The 16,774-nt window shown below is 38.4% G+C and overlaps 1 protein-coding gene across 10 annotated transcripts in view; it reads right to left on the bottom strand.

Annotated features, from left to right (window-relative positions):
• The window catches only part of pip5k1cb (phosphatidylinositol-4-phosphate 5-kinase, type I, gamma b), a 40,387-nt gene that overhangs the window by 13,103 nt on the left and 10,510 nt on the right, over nucleotides 1-16,774 (bottom strand). For all 10 annotated transcript variants that reach the window (XR_014531003.1, XR_014531004.1, XR_014531005.1 and 7 more), the window contains exons 2-8: nucleotides 6,922-6,953; nucleotides 6,717-6,809; nucleotides 6,354-6,484; nucleotides 5,624-5,741; nucleotides 2,966-3,118; nucleotides 1,278-1,577; nucleotides 865-1,070 (exon numbers count right to left, since the gene is read on the bottom strand). Coding sequence is in view for 7 of the 10 variants with exons in the window: in XM_083526282.1 (XP_083382408.1) it covers nucleotides 865-1,070; nucleotides 1,278-1,577; nucleotides 2,966-3,118; nucleotides 5,624-5,741; nucleotides 6,354-6,484; nucleotides 6,717-6,809; nucleotides 6,922-6,953 (1,033 nt within the window). In the remaining 3 variants the exon portion in view is untranslated. The remainder of the gene's footprint in view (nucleotides 1-864; nucleotides 1,071-1,277; nucleotides 1,578-2,965; nucleotides 3,119-5,623; nucleotides 5,742-6,353; nucleotides 6,485-6,716; nucleotides 6,810-6,921; nucleotides 6,954-16,774) is intronic.

Genomic DNA, 16,774 nt, shown 5'->3' on the forward strand with positions numbered 1-16,774 from the left:
GACTCAAAATATGCGGCAAGTGTATTACACACCTAAAGAATATTAAATGCATGCAAACCATCTAAAATCACTACTTTCATTAATTAACTGATCAAAACAACCCTTTTTGCCAAAAACACTAAGATTTTAACCAGAAACAGTTAGCTAATAATCTACATTGTTGTGCTTGTAATACAGTCGTCCCTCGATTTATCACGGTTCGAATCTTCCAGTCCCACAATTTTCAATTTGGCACATAACTATTTGCTTTCGCGAATGGTCCAGATTTCAGGTCATCATGAAAAAGCATTACAAGAACCCATAGGTTTCCGCTTATTTATTGGTTGCAGTGTCCTCTGACGTAAAAAAAAAAAAAAAAAAAGGCAGATTCGAAGACATACGTTGCCAGATTTAGCCAATAAAAATAAAAAATGCAGTGACGTATATCTTTAACTCTGTACCTTTTTTGATGTTTTAGGACACTTCAACCAATAAACAAGCAGAGAAACTATGCATAGGCTATGCTACAATACTGTACTGTACTACAGTACTCATTAAAAATGTGATATTTCTAAAAATTGACACAAAATTCATCTTGCTATATTCTTGCAAATGTTTTCTGTGAGTGTTTAAAAAGGCAGAGTGATGTATGGCTTGAACAATATAAAAAAAAAAAGCATTTTTGTGGTGGCGTCCATTTATCGTGGATATTAGTTTTTCGCGGTCGGGTTTGGCACGTATCTACCGCGATAGACGAGGGACGACTGTACCAAAAACGTAACAACTTGATCAACAGAGATGCTTCAGGGCTGTTTATAGCTGTGGGGTGATGGGGAAGATTAATCTCTATCCAAAACCTGCTCAATTCTACCAGTGTATGCTTACGTGTCCTCTGTGTCAATGGAGTCTCCACAGGTAGCTCCTCCTTGAATGGACTCCATTGCTGTGGAGTAAAGTGCTCTCTGGGTTGCAGGCTTCTTCTCATCACTGCTGCCCTGAGAACCGTCTGTCTGCTGCTCACGGTTAGCCTGGTCCACATTGTGAACGCCCAGAAGCAGACTGTAGTCCATGATCTTAAAGCTTTCTAACACCTACATTCACACACACACACACACACACACACACACACACACACACACACACACACACACACACACACACACAATTACAGTATATCTTTAGCTTAAAATATAATCAACAGCAATAGATGTACATGTAAAATCTGTTAAAATTTTTCACTGAAGTGAAAACTGGAAATGCAGACCAACACACATTCAAACCCAAAGACAATCACTAACCAGGCAATCCCTCTGTAGGGTCTTGACCAGGGCGTTGTAAGTATCCGTGTCTAGCAGTAATCCATCAGGAACGGTTTGCATAAAGTCTAGGTCTTTAAAGGTAGGCTTGGATTTATCTCGCTCCTTCTTGGATGCTCTGCGCTTGTATGTTGAGCCCTTCAGGTCAAATTTCAGGTGCATACGGAAGACGCGTGGCAGGACGTTGTTCATTACTACAATCCGGATGTTCTTCCCTCCAGACTGTATGCAGTACAGGCCAAAGAATTTGGGTAGAAGTGTCCGAGGGTTCTGGTTCAGATTCTGCAACAGAGGCAAGGCAAACAAAAAATAGGTAAAAACAATGAATTAGAAGACAAGGAAAAAGGTCAAAGAGAAAGAGTATGCAAAAAGATCAGTCAGCAAATCAAAGAAATGCAAGGAAATGGAAGGGGAACAGATAATGTAAGAAAAGGGCAAAAAGATTTAAGGTAAGTAAAGAATAGTGAAGGATGAGAAACAGGAAGTAAGAAATGAGAAGGAAGGAGAAGTGAAGAACAGAGAAGGTTGTTGCCTTAGTGTTGCCCTGCTCACTTGATTATGTCACTGTGGTCTACAGTCTTATCCACCTAGGGCCAGTTTGGCTGTAGGCTTTCATTCCAGCCAAACAGAAGGCACACCTGAGAGATGACTGAAGATTAAGTGAACTGATTAAACAAGTGGAATGCAGCTCCTGCTGAGTTAGAATGAAAGCCTGTAGCCACACTGGGCCGTTGTGGAAAAAAACAGAGACTCATGCCATATAACATTTTACCTGATATGGTAGTCCTACATTCTGTCTATAATTTTTATTATTCTTTTGTGTAGCATTTCTCCCCCTAACTGTAAAAACATTGAACATTAAAACCCGAGGAATGTACCGAACCGTGAATTTTGCGTACTCTTACACCCCTAGCGTCTACTGTATTGAGTAAGAATAGTTAGGGGCCAATATAAAATCACTGTAAACACTGGAAATAAGAATTACACAAAAAGCAGTTGATCTACTTTGGAAACGTTCTAGTTGAGATCCAGGGCTTCCAGCAGAACGCTTATTACTTGCTCTACTCAACTGTGCCATCTTCTTTCTGTACCCCCAGTGCTGTTAACACCTCACTCAACTGATGCACCAGTGTACCAAGGCCACGCTAATCCTTCTTAATGACGTTCTGGAAAAAAGCCAGTGTCGGGACGAGCTGTAGAAGCTTCTCGCTTTGCAGAGTTTAGACTGCATGGTGAGTCATTTTGCTGCCACCCACCCATTTATTCACTTCAAAGAATTCAACTCCCACGTGATTAGATACAGTCTGGTCAGTGGAAGAGCCGAGGCTAGAACTTAAACAGCAGACTGTAGCTTATTACAGGCCATTCATTTACAGTGTGGAATGATGATTTATCACGGATTTTGCGTCAGTGGTTTGTAAACTTCCCAGTTTAAGCACTAGATCAAAAGGTGAATTGAACTGAGTGAGTTTGGTGTTCTGTGTGACAGCAGCAAAATGATGTGTATTAATTAATGCACTACCATCAACAACTTGCTTGTAGGTTGACTATTGTGGTTGTATAGCGATCGCTTGAGGTCTGTTGTTACCCAAATAACCACTCATAAGAACTGTGGTGAGGAGAAAAGCATCTTTAGAATGCTCAAAACATAGGACTTAATGAATACTCACCATATAGTAACCAGGAAGCAGTTTCTGCAGAAACTCAGCCTCTTTGTGCTGTACAGTTTTAATAATGAACTCGTCGTCACGGGTAACGTAGAAGATGGACCCACTAGCTCCGGGGTTTGAGAGCTCGATGAGGGGCTCATTACATAAAGAGTACTATAAAAAGAGTGAGAGAGACAAGAACAATAAAACACTGTAGAAATCTTTACTGTCAAATGTGGGAAGAAAAGATGCGAAAGACACATTTGGGAGTTATTTGGGAATAGATTGTGTAAAACCGTAAATAAATTTCATAAATAAAATGTAGAAACTGCACACAAAATACATTATTACAGCCGATGCGTAATGTGTGTGATTCAACGTATTTCTTGACACTGCAAGTTTTTTTTGTCCACTATTAATTCTTTATTATAAAACGAGTACAACAATATCATTATTTTAAGCAATTCATATGCTTTATGATTTTAACATGTGAAAATATCTACTATTTATATTCTGTCATTTGTTTGGAGAATGAATCAGTTCAAATGTTTAGCTGTGAATTTAGCATTTCATTTCTTAGTAGTAGTGCAAGATTTGTAGTGTTATTGCTGTGATAGTTCCCAGGAGGAATGCATGTGTGTCACACACACACACACACACACACACACACACACACACACACACACACACACACACACACACACTGCATTACACTCAGCATCCACACTGTCATAACAAGCTCTCGAATTAACCATAATATTTCTAAAACAGTTTCATCAGAAACAACTGCGTTTTTTTTTCCTTCATGGTTTTCTTGAAGATAGAAAAAACTACTGTTAATCGGTGAAGTGTCCAGTCCAAGTAGGCCATGACTCTAATATACTTGATTGAGTTCTTTCTCTACATGACTGCAGAATAAGTTAGCATCAGTAGTGACATTTAAGCATGAACTGGTAAGAACTGCTGCTGTGTCAGACGAGCAACAGCCTCCAAGAACTCTGTTTCCCAGAACACACTAAAGCATACAAATATGGCTGCCAGAGACTTCACTTCTCAGCAACAGACTCTGTTACATTCGCAATACCACCATTTCTAACTGTCCACATCAGTTAATTAATCAAACACCTGTAAGCAATCACCACTCACCATGTACAAATAAAAGAGTCAGTTGTATCTGCCCTTTGCAAAGTAATGCTCAAAACTGATTCTTTGCAATTCTGGTTTTGATCAATGCTTCTGCCTGGTTTCATGATTCTTTGGATTTGTTTAATCTATGTTGTTTAAACCTCGACTAAACTGCATGTTTCTAGTTTACAATTTTTTGATTTATCAGTAAACTCTTTCTGCATGTATATGTGTATCGATTTACCTGCTGTGAGACCTGATGTGCACAAATCAATCACTAAACATTTCATTTTCCATTACAGCAACCCTGGCAGTAGTGTCCGCTATAAGGTTTATGTTAACGCCTTTTTTGTTTGTTTGTCTTATATATTAACCAAAAATGTTCAATTGCATTTTTATTGAATAGAAAAAAGTCTATTTTTGGATTTTGTGAAGTGGTATGGAAGGTAAAAAAGTGAAAACACAAAAAACATTAAATGTTGGTGTATAAAAACAGCTGCTATAATGTAAAAAAAAAAAAAAGAAAAATTTGTTACAACATTTAATGCAATTAAATGCAAAAGTCAAATATTTTAAAGTATTTAAACTATGATGTGCTCAAGTGTGTTCAATAATAAACAGAAAAAAAATCACCACTGGCAAACTGGTTTAAACGGAATAAAACATCTGGAATCACTTCAGTGTGGCAACAGCAGCACATCTTCCCTGACACTTCACTGGCTGCCTTACGACTCTGATGGTCCTGATTCTAAAATCAACTCAATTAATTGTAATGTCTAATGAATAAATTCCAATGTAATTTATTAAATAAAGTGTTTAGGGTACAATATTGCTTCTATTCTTTTATATCAATTTCCACTACATTTGGTTTAATTATCTTTATTATTACCTGCAGAAAATGTCCATTTATTCTACTTAAAACTTCTCACATTGCCCGAGCTTTCATTTGGATAAACCTGAGAGCTTTTCTGGGGCAGTTTTTGCATAAGTGAGCTGGATCCCAGCTTTGGTCAAGAAACTGTGCCTTATAAACACATACACATACACATGCACAGCCAGAGCTTCAAGGCTTTTTCAGCTGAACAAACAAACCAATACATTGCCCTGGAAATCACATGACATTGTCTGTTTGATCAACAGGCACAGTTTGGCATCTGGTCCTAAAACAGTAGAGGACAGAGGACAAATGCGCTAATTCGATTCTTGTCCAAACCTCTGTTGATATTTTAGGTAATAACATATCGATTATAAGTACCATGATGGAGGTCAGTGCAGGCATTAAACATTGCTCGTATAATTTTATACCTATGTGTGACAGATCTTAAGCGTGAACACAAGACACACATATATTATTTGATGTTCAAAATAACTTGTGGGTCGAAGCTCTCAGACAGTCGACTTGGCCACTGCGACACACAGCTCTGGTTCATTGATGAACTTCTGAACTTGTGAATAATACATCACCATGTCAGCGTATTATGTTTATAGAGGTGTAATATTCGGTGCGACACATGTAAAGGTCAGTGAGAGGTGAAAAACTGGTTTTCTGCTCACCAGGTAGTCATCGGGTCGAATCCCGAAGAGTTCTCGGAAGTAGCGGAACGCCACAGGGGCGTAGGTTTTAAACCTGAAGTCTGGGAAGTGGTGTGCTGGAGTCAAATTACTGCCCTCGCTAACAAAACAGAGAAAAACAAGAAAACTGATTGCTTTGAGACTCGTGATAGGCAATACAGCATGACCTTTCAAACCATGTTTTAAACCATAGCGCAACTGAATGCTCAATTCTGATTGGTCGAAAGATGTTAAATGATTTGCAAGGTTTATATTAACTCGCTCTTTACAGCTTACACAGGAGCTTAGGGAAATTAGTTCAAACTACAATTGTAATTGTTTGATAGGCTTAAGATTTCTAAAAGGAGACGAGGAGACTATTGATGGTGACTATTTCATAGACTTTTTATAATAATAAATATAACTATAAATGGATAAAAAATAATCCGCTTCAGGTTAGTACCAGTATTTCTGCTTTAAAACAGGCCACATTACACCATCCTGTCTGTGATTATTTTGTTGTAAGAGTGCTGTGTTTTTGTTCCTTTTGCATATCCTTATTATAACATTATTAGATATTAGGTATATTTCCTTTAGATAGTAACACAATACAAAGTTACAGCAATTGTTTAATAATTATAACAGCTAAAAATTAATATGCCTACACACACACACACACACACACACACACACACACACACACACACACACACACACACACACACACACACACCTTGGAAAGAAGATGCTCTCCACCACGTAGAAATCCTGCATGAGCACATCTCTCTCTGGTTTGGAGCTCAGGTTGCCCACTGTGTACCCGATACCCAGCTGGATCGCGCCTCTCAAAGCTGAAGAGGTCGTCTGTAGGTCAAACACAGAGAACGGGTCTGTACAAAAGTCTGTACAAAAATACTCTTTGATTGTGTACATTCACAGTAACATGTGACCATTAACAAAAATCTATAGAAAAGGACACATAAACTAGGATTAATGAATGAAGTGAACAAAAGGAGCAGGTCAAATAAGAAAGTGTAAAAGAGAAAAGGATGCTGTAGACGTTATGAAGACGATGCTGTGGGGGTTTTGGTTAGACCTTTTTGTAAGTGGTTTCTCCTGAGGCGTCCACCCGCCTGTGGCCAATCTTCTTCTCAAGGCCGGAGCCTAGGGGGCAGGACGAGGATGGCATCTGAGAGAGACAGAGGGAAAAAATTGAGAGAAAGTTAGAAAGGTGTTGTATATAATCAGCCATTTTAATTTTCTATTTCACCGAATGCATTTGAATAATTATCAACACTCACCTCACTGATGTAGGTCTTCTTAGCACTAGTGTCTGAAACAAACACACACAAAATACCTCCTATAACAACACAATAAACACCACAAAATAATCAACAGTTCCTTGAATGAATGATTTACACAGCCAACAACTTTACAAAAAACACCACAAAGGGGAGTTTAGCAAGTGATTTTTGAGTACAAAAGTTTGCACACCCTTATTCATAACATGATTACACATGTTTTTATATATTCAGTAAAGGAAAATAAGTATTTGAACACCCTGCTTTTTTGCAAGTTTTCCCACTTAGAAATCATGGAGGGGTCTGAAATTGTCATCGTAGGTGCATGTCCACTGTGAGAGACATAATCTAAAAAAAAAAATCCAGAAATCACAATATATGATTTTTAAACTATTTATTTGTATGATACAGCTGCAAATAAGTATTTGAACACCTGTCTATCAGCTCGAATTCTGACCCTCAAAGACCTGTTAGTCCGCCTTTAAAATGTCCACCTCCACTACATTTATTATCCTAAATTAGATGCACCTGTTTGAGGTCGTTTGCTGCATAAAGACACCTGTCCACCCCATACAATCAGTAAGAATCCAACTACTAACATGGCCAAGACCAAAGAGCTGTCCAAAGACACTAGAGACAAAATTGTACACCTCCACAAGGCTGGAAAGGGCTACGGGGAAATTGCCAAGCAGCTTGGTGAAAAAAGGTCCACTGTTGGAGCAATCATTAGAAAATGGAAGAAGCTAAACATGACTGTCAATCTCCCTCGGACTGGGGCTCCATGCAAGATCTCACCTCGTGGGGTCTCAATGATCCTAAGGAAGGTGAGAAATCAGTCCAGAACTACACGGGAGGAGCTGGTCAATGACCTGAAAAGAGCTGGGACCACCGTTTGACTGTTTTAGAGAAGATCTGTGTGGAGGAGTGGGCCAAAATCCCTCCTGCAGTGTGTGCAAACCTGGTGAAAAACTACAGGAAACGTTTGACCTCTGTAATTGCAAACAAACAAATATTAACATTGACTTTCTCAGGTGTTCAAATACTTATTTGCAGCTGTATCATACAGTAGTAAAAAAATCATACATTGTGATTTCTGGATTTTTTTTTTTAGTCTCTCACAGTGGACATGCACCTACGATGACAATTTCAGACCCCTTTATGATTTTTAAGTGGGAGAACTTGCAAAATAGCAGGGTGTTCAAATACTTATTTTCCTCACTGTGTATATATATATATATATATATATATGTATATGTATATGTGTGTATATATATATACATACACATTTTGTTCATTTTAGTTGAAGCCCAACTTTTACACGATGCATAGTAACCTGCATAGTAACCTGGGGTTGACTGCATAGTAACCTGGGGCTGAACAGTGCACTGATTCATGCCTCTATGTTTTTGCAGAGAATGAGAGAAATGCAGTAACTCAGCTTCAGGAACACACAGCATGATTCTCACAGCTCCTGTTGTGTGTGCGCGTGTGTGTGTGTGTGTGTGTGTGTGTGTGTGTGTGTGTGTGTGTGTGTGAGAGAGAGAGAAAGAGAGAGAAAAAGCTCCAAGGTCAAACTGAAAATTCTGCTTTATTAAAGTGACCTATTTCACATGCTCATCCCTAGAGCTTCACAGCATCACAGATTAATGGATTAAAACATTCAGAAACATTCTGAGATTTTTGTGCATGTGTGTGTGTGTATATGTGAGCATGCTCAGTATTATTAGAAGCACTACGGAAAAACAAAATACAGAATGCTTACTCTGTAATGCTCTGTGTGTGTGTGTGTGTGTGTGTGTGTGTGTGTGTGTGTGTGTGTGTGTGTGTGTGTGTGTGTACACGCGTGTGTGTTTACTGCAGAGGCAAATGAACAGTCACAGCCTTTCATGAAGACCCATGTGCTTAAGCGTGGGGAAAAACTGAGAGGAGCTGCAATCGCCTGTGCATCATTTGTCTGGCTGTGAAAGAGAGATTTACAGCATGCTGACCGAACACACACACACACACACACACACACACACACACACACACACACACACACACACACACACACACATAAAATTTGTGCTTATTTTATTTTGCTAAATTGCAACCTTGGGTTGTTAAAGTAAGTCCCTATACAAATGAAATATCGTTTCTCTCAGTTTTTAATGCTCTGCAGAGTATCTGCTTCCTTAAAGGAGTTAATTATTGTAAGTGCTTATAAACCTGTAATAATAATAGAATTGGCAAGTAAAGCTGCTTTGTTTCTACAGTTACATTTACGCTTATGCTATTGGGCAGATGCATTTATACAAAGTGACTTACAGTTATTTCATTTATACACCTGACGTTTTTACTTCATAACCACTAAACTTCCACTTCCCCTTTTTAAACTTCACTGTTTTCGCCCTGAAATGACTTCGGCCCTCAGCTAGCACTCTATCAGCCCATCCGTGCTTCTTTACAAAACAGACCAGGTGTATGATTGAGGGAATATTCAAATGTTAAAGTAAAAAAATAAAATAGTCTCTGGAAATCACTGGAAAAAAAGGGCCAGAATCTGTTTTCCCTAAAGAGGACGAGTGAGTTTCATGAGTTCGTTGTGTCCAGGGAATTTGTACAAATTTAAGCTGCTAAGGATGCATAAACTAGTTGATTTTTAAACTCTTATGTAAGGATGTCAGGGATTATGGAGGTAAAGAAAGTGCAGTCAATTCTGCACATTTCTGGATTACGCCAATTGTGGACAGTAAGGAAGTAACTTGTTACTGTACTAAAGTAGCCTTCTCACGTATCTGTTAAAGTATTTCCATTTAGGGAGAATTTTACATTAACTTCACTACATTTCAAAGTCAAATATCTTACTGTTTATTCGACTACGTTTTGTGAAATCAGTTGTTCCTTTTTATATATGAGCGGATAAAAACTTGATTAAACACGCAGCGAGTCACCAATCAGGGTTGAGGACGCGCTCTGTTTTAAACTTGTTTTGACGTTTGGTGGCATCTATTTATTACCAACGTACAGTTCAGCTTCAGTTCAACAGCAAGCAGAACATTTACAGAGGAATAAATGATGGATGTGCAATTTTTTTGGGCTCATGATCATTTAAATAGATATCAATCAGTGTTTGACTCATTATTTTCATTCTATTATTACATCAGTGCACGATATAAGAATTTGACCAGCGCTTTTGCAAAACAGAGCATCCACAGGTTGCACATCTCTAACCAGTCCTGTTCATCTACTATACTGAGGCACATGCCAGCTCACAGAGGCTTATCCCTATTTATTTTTAGATGCTACTGAGGCTGGAGTAGAACGTGTCGGTTCCAATCTGAGGTCATTATCTTATACAACCTGATGCATAGGTTGCATCTTCCATTCAAGGATAAACAGGGTGCTTCCCTGCTACGTGCTCTCACAAGTGATTTTAATTGAGGTCACTTAAGAACAGTATAAGTTCTTAAGTAAGTATATGCTTAAATTGTGTAAAATTACACATTTCGCGACATTTGTTCCTGTTTATCAGCATTTAACGTCAATCATTATGGCATTGATCACAGTGGGTGGAGTTTAAGACCTGATGCAATTTATCCAAAAACCTGAAACTTTGTATAAGTTGACTGACTACTGAACTAGTGGGGGGAAAAAAATCCTATCACCCCTATTTCAATTACAAACACTGGAGAAATATAGGCCAAGTCAGCAACTTTACAACAACTGCTAATAGACAATAATGAAATAAAGTTTTGGGAGCAAAGAAAGGACCAAAAAAAAAAATTCTGGGACCAGCGTTCAATAATCAGCACTTCAAGTGCAGCCTTTGTAGAGACTTAAAAACTGTCCTTACACACACACACACACACACACACACACACACACACACACACACACACCCACACACACACACACACACACAAACAGCCATCCACATTCACACCATCTAGCCTATTTTACGGCTATATGAAAAAGTCTAGTTCATGCAGGACACATGCGGTTATTTCGGGAAGCTATTCTTCAGAGACTGTGATGCTCTAGATTCGAGACACGATTCATTTTCCAAAACCAATGAAAAATAAATTCTGAATCTGGGTTGAATCTGTGACTCATATGGTATGTTAGGATGATTAACCTGGTGATGGTGAATTCCTAAAGATTAGACTGGCCTATTGTTCACAAGATTGGATCAATGATAAATGTGGGGTAGTAGCTCAGTGGTTAAGGCATTGGACTTGGGCTTGGATGATCATAAGTTCAAATTCCAGCCCCGTTAAGCTACCATTGCTGGGCCCTTGAGCAAGGCCCTTAACTGCTCTGTTGCAAGTCGCTCTGGAAAAGGGGTCTGTCAAATGCCGTTAATGTTTATGTGGAAACCAATCTGCCATGTGTGGTGGATGGTGGAAAGCAGGCTGTCACTGTCTCAAAATAACAAGAGTCGTTTAAAACACAGTTCCGCTGTCTATCAAACTTATATACCAATCTGAAAGAAGATGATTCACATTCTTCATGTTTTACTCAACCCAGCTTCTGTTACAAAGAAAAAAAGTTGCTCATGTGCAGGCGAAATAACCAAAAAAAATGAATAAGCGTGACGATATGGTTTACGTTTTGAAGTGGAAGATCTTGAGTGACATTAGTTCAAGGATTTTATAAATTGTGTATTTATGCACGTTTCCAGATAAAGTTCCTCGAGGCAGCAGTCTGGATGGATGGAGGCATTCACACTGTGAAGCCAATGATTTTACTCAGGTCAGAGCTCTTACATCATTTCTGCATTTTTTTTTTTGGCTGAAAAATAGAAGCATTTCAACCCTTTTGTTCAAATAATAATGTTAAATAATAATTTACAATTTTTTATAAAAAGTGATTAAATGGCTGCCATTACTTTTGCCACAACTGATTGGTTAGTATTATTTAATTTGTTTTTTTCCTGCCTTGGTTTTTTTGTCTGTTGATTAAAGTGCTTTATTTAAAAAAATCATAAAAGTAAAAAAAAATCTTTTAAATAATAGACTAATAAAATTAATTAAATAAAAGATGGCAATTTTTTTCTCATTATTGCTTGAAAATGTATTCTTTAAATTTGTTTCAATTTAATGTGAAAGATTCAGCAATTCTCTCTGTGTTTAATTGTTAAACAATTAATTCCTTTCATTTTAATTAGCAAAAAATATATTTTTTATTTTCATAAATTTAATTATTAAAAATAATTGTTATTTTTTTGGTTTTTATCAGATGATTGATGTCTACAAAAACCTGTGTCCGTGTACATTTAGTGTCCAAATGTATAAATGTTTCTAGTTGCATTGACGCAAACACTAGCTTTAAAATATTAGGCCTTTGACTTACCCTGCCCACCAGCACCATCTTCACGCAGTAACATTATTATAAATTAAATCTACCCAGTCCTGAAAACCATATACCGTATTTTCCGGACTATAAGCCGCTACTTTTTTCCCACGTTTTGAACCCCGCGGCTTAAACAACGAAGCAGCTAATTTATTGATTTTTCCTGGGTTTTACCTGGTTTTACAAACATCATGCCAAAAAACTGAGACCCATAACATTAGACCAATGCAATTGTGGAACGTTTTCAGGTGAACCAATGAAACTCTTTATATTAAATCAGATGCGCTCCCACTAAATCGGGCCGCACCACATCATAAATATGGATGATGTTCCTCTGACGTTTGACCTGCCGCTCACTCGGACTGTCTACAGGAAATGCGAATCATTCATCACGCTGAAAACAACCGAGCATAAAAAAACACACTTCACCTGTGTTCTGAGCTGCACGGCATCGGGAGAAAAGCTTCACCGATGGTGATTTTTAAACGCACAACGATGCCAAAAGAAAAACTGTTGTGAAAGGAAGGAGGAAGACAGTGAACAATGACATTCTTGATAGGCTACTGTTTAGATACAAGCCGTGTAACACACACTGTCTTTCATTAAAGCCTGTGCAAAGTTCATTAGTTTCAGTGTAGACACCTGCGGCTTATAGACAGGTGCGGCGTATTTATGTTCAAAATAAAAATCTTTGTCAAATTCAGTGGGTGCGGCTTATATTTGGGTGCGTTTAATAGTCCGGAAATTATGGTAGCTTCCATTTTACTACTGAGTTCCTGCCTGGGTTAGAAAATAATTGCCCTGCTGTGCCTGCAGAACACCGTTTGAGATTCAGCCACCATCCATCAACAACGACCGGCTTGGATACTGAAACCAGGACAAACAAGCAAAGGTGTTTAAGTGGTCATGAAACTGCTGTGCGGTTGAAGTTGACAGAATCGACAACAGGAGCTGAACAATACTGTGTATGATAATAATAACAATAATGTGAAAACCTGAATATAAAACCGGACACGAACAAGAAACGGTGTAAGAGCGAAATCGGAGAACATCCGAATTAATTAAAGGGATGAGCTGCATGTGATGGGTCATGTGACGCTGATTGTAGAGACTGATAATCAGGCTGTGCTGTTCGTCTGTACGCTACACAAACATTCAGCAGACTTCGTCGTTAAACGTTCATACATACTTTTCTAACATAAGTATTTTTAGATTTTAGATATAGATTTTATATATATGCTTAGTTGTAGAAAATATGATATGTACTTGTATTATAAATCGGTATACTTCTAATGTTTGGGAGGTTAAAAATACACTGTTAAATATTACTTACCCCAATAATAAAACGATTCCGTTGAGAGGATAAAAGATAGGGGTGAGGGGGTGGAGCTTCTAATCATCTACTTAACACTGGCAAAAGACATTTCGAGAAAATTCGAGGTTTTAGATTCCTCTTTTGGGTTATACAATTGTTTTATCTGCATATTTTTTGTGATAAATCATAAGAGTACAGTAATGTTAAAATGCAGATCACACCACACATCACATAAGCCGGAGCAACCCGAGACGCAGAATCACACCTGATGTAGCTGAACGCAGCCCGAACTGCAATTTACTGCTCACGAGCAACAACTCCATAAATGCTTCAGGAAGGAAGACCGCAGACAGACCTTTTCACTTCATACTTCAGAGACTCACAATCACGAGACAGGAAATCCTGCTTCTGCATGCTCTGAAACAAGAGCACGACCCGATTTTACGAACAATCCAGAACAGCCGAGCCGTAAATCCTAGTGGGCATCCTCACAGAAGTTTAGCATTCATACAAAAAAAACGTTAAGAGGAGGAAAGGGGGGGGAGGCTCACCTCAGATGTGATATAGCACCTGATGGGACGAGTGACGCTCAGGTTGGAGTAGGTCTTTGTGGGCTGATCAGTGAGGAGAGATTTAAACTCTATTGGATTAGAAGAAGGGAGCTAATCTGATGGCATGAGTTTAACACGAGATAACGTCGTGGAAGTAGACAAAATCTAACGAGGACCAAAACCAAAGGAAATGCAAAATGTCACCTTTCATTTACTTCGTGCAGAGAATTTAGTAATTTATATGTACATTTCTAGTAAATTACCACATCATTAGATTTTTCTTTGCAATATCATGATATGTGTCTAGATTATTTCTTTTGAATGATTTTGATATACAGTGGGACCTCGATACTCGCGACCTCGATAGTTGGCGACTTTTCATTTGGAACCGGACTGAAAGTAACTCGAGAAAAATCTGATATTTCACGAGAAGCCGCGAGTGGCTCGAAGGGTTTGGAGTAGCATTACGAAACAGAGCTTGTACTAATTAATCGCATAAAAATGCTTAAAAAATGATTTATTATTGTATTATTCATTTAAAGTAAAAAATAACAAAAAAAACAACATTTATGACAAGTAATTCACAATTTTTGTTGAGTTTACACTACAGTACATGTACAATTCCTCTTGAAAAAGGATCCATCAAACGGAGATTCAAAACCTCATGATTTATTGTTACTAGCATTTTATTGTTAAGGGGTCATAGAACGTAAGTTTCAAGGTTGCACCGTATTTTCCTTTAGTAACTAATCTGTTGTTCAAGATTTGTGCTGCATCTTTAACAAGTCTTAGTAATGGTTTTAAAAAGCGAGATTTTCAAAGTTGGGCAAGATTAGGTCTATAACGTGGAATAGGTAGAGATGAATGAAATGTGAAAGCTAGCTAAAATCGGCATGCTGATTGATGTTAGCGTTAGCAAGAATCACAAAGGCATAACTTTCAAGTGCACTTGCAATTTTGTTGAAAGTTAGAACACTATAAACACACAAAATTCTACTTATAATAGTTCATGAGGATGGTCATGAGTGCTTTTGCATACCGGTTATAACACAATAAACACAACGCTACGATTATACTGAGTGGTTTCTTGCACACAAGCTTTCAGACTGACATTAGACAGAGTATTTTTGAAAAGACTAAACACAAACAAGCACTCTGTTTTTTTTCGATTAAGTTTTCTTAGTTACATAATACAATATTGTTCAATATGTTGTTTGTCAAACAATCGTTTATTATTTATCTGCTATATTTTCCAGCCTATTTGTACTGTATTATTTGTATAATAGCAAAATCACTGCTATTTGGCTGCCAGTATGTTATTAAACCAACATACACAACATGCATCATCCTTAAAGAATCGTGATCCGATATTTATGCGACATCACAAATCCCTAGTCGCAATTATTACATTATCACCTAATAAATGTTATCTAAACTAATCATGACCAACTGTTACATGAAATAACCAGGCTACAATAGAAATACTATAGACGCAGTAAATCGAGCTGAATGCAAACACACGGTTACCCGCTAAATGAAATTCTTCAGTCGTGTCATTTAAAATGTTATTTTTAGTCAACTGGTTTGAACGTATACCCAGTTCTCTTTCGTGTTTTGCTCAGACGGGTCAATACGAGGTGAAATGCTATTCGTTACTTTCTCTGACTCCTCCCATTGCGTCAAAACTCTTGCGTATTAGATGATAATGGTTTTCGAGTTTACACACGCCTCTGTTGTGTACCTGCTCGGGTTTGTGTTTCTTTTAATCCTGACCCTAATCCTCCTGGAGTGTAGCGGCTGCCAGACGTCCTATGTCTCTGAAACTGAAGATTACTCTGAAAGCACAAAGACGCAGACTGTCTAGATCGTGTCTGTAAAAATCATCCCAGACATTTCGTCCTGTTTCTTGTAGAAAGTTGATTATAGATGTAGGTCGCCACAGCGGATCCTCCGCATGTTTGATTTGGCACATGTTTTTAAGCTGGATGCCCTTCCTAACGCAACCCTCCCCAATTTATCCGGGCTTGGGACCGGCACTGAAAATGGCTGGGGTTGGTTCCCTGACCGGGGACCGAACCCAGGCCGCAGCGGTGAGAGCGCCGCATCCTAACCACTAGACCACCAGGGAACCTACTATTTGGAAGATATTAATACTGGGAAATGGATATGAATCTCCTTCATGATAAAACTTGCATGCAGATTGTTGTGAAGTTTTCGTCTTCTGAAGTAAAATCTTTCTCATGGAAGAAGAGTAGAGCATGAGATGTGCTGAGACACCTGGTGTGGATAATTGTCAGTCTCAACCACGCAAGCTTTCTGGGTAATGCTCTCATCCGTGAGAATACCCAGTATAGCCGTTTATGACTACGGCAATATGGTGTTATGAGACAATGTCTGCCACAGATGATTTTTTGTGTGTGTATGTGTGTGTGTGTGGCTTGAATATGGCTGAGATCCTTGAGGAACCAAAAATGCACCTCAAGCCAATATTGCTCCTCACATTCTGGACACAGACTCAAACAGACAAGTATGTGTGTCACTGGAGAGTAGGAGGTCTGACTGCGGTGAGAAATTCAACAGGAGGGTGTGTGTGGTCATGCTGTCTGTGTTTTTTATTTTTTGTTGTTTTTTTTACCTCCATCCAAACAACCCG

Source organism: Silurus aristotelis (assembly GCF_946808225.1).
Source record: "Silurus aristotelis genome assembly, chromosome: 22".
Lineage (NCBI taxonomy): Eukaryota > Metazoa > Chordata > Actinopteri > Siluriformes > Siluridae > Silurus > Silurus aristotelis.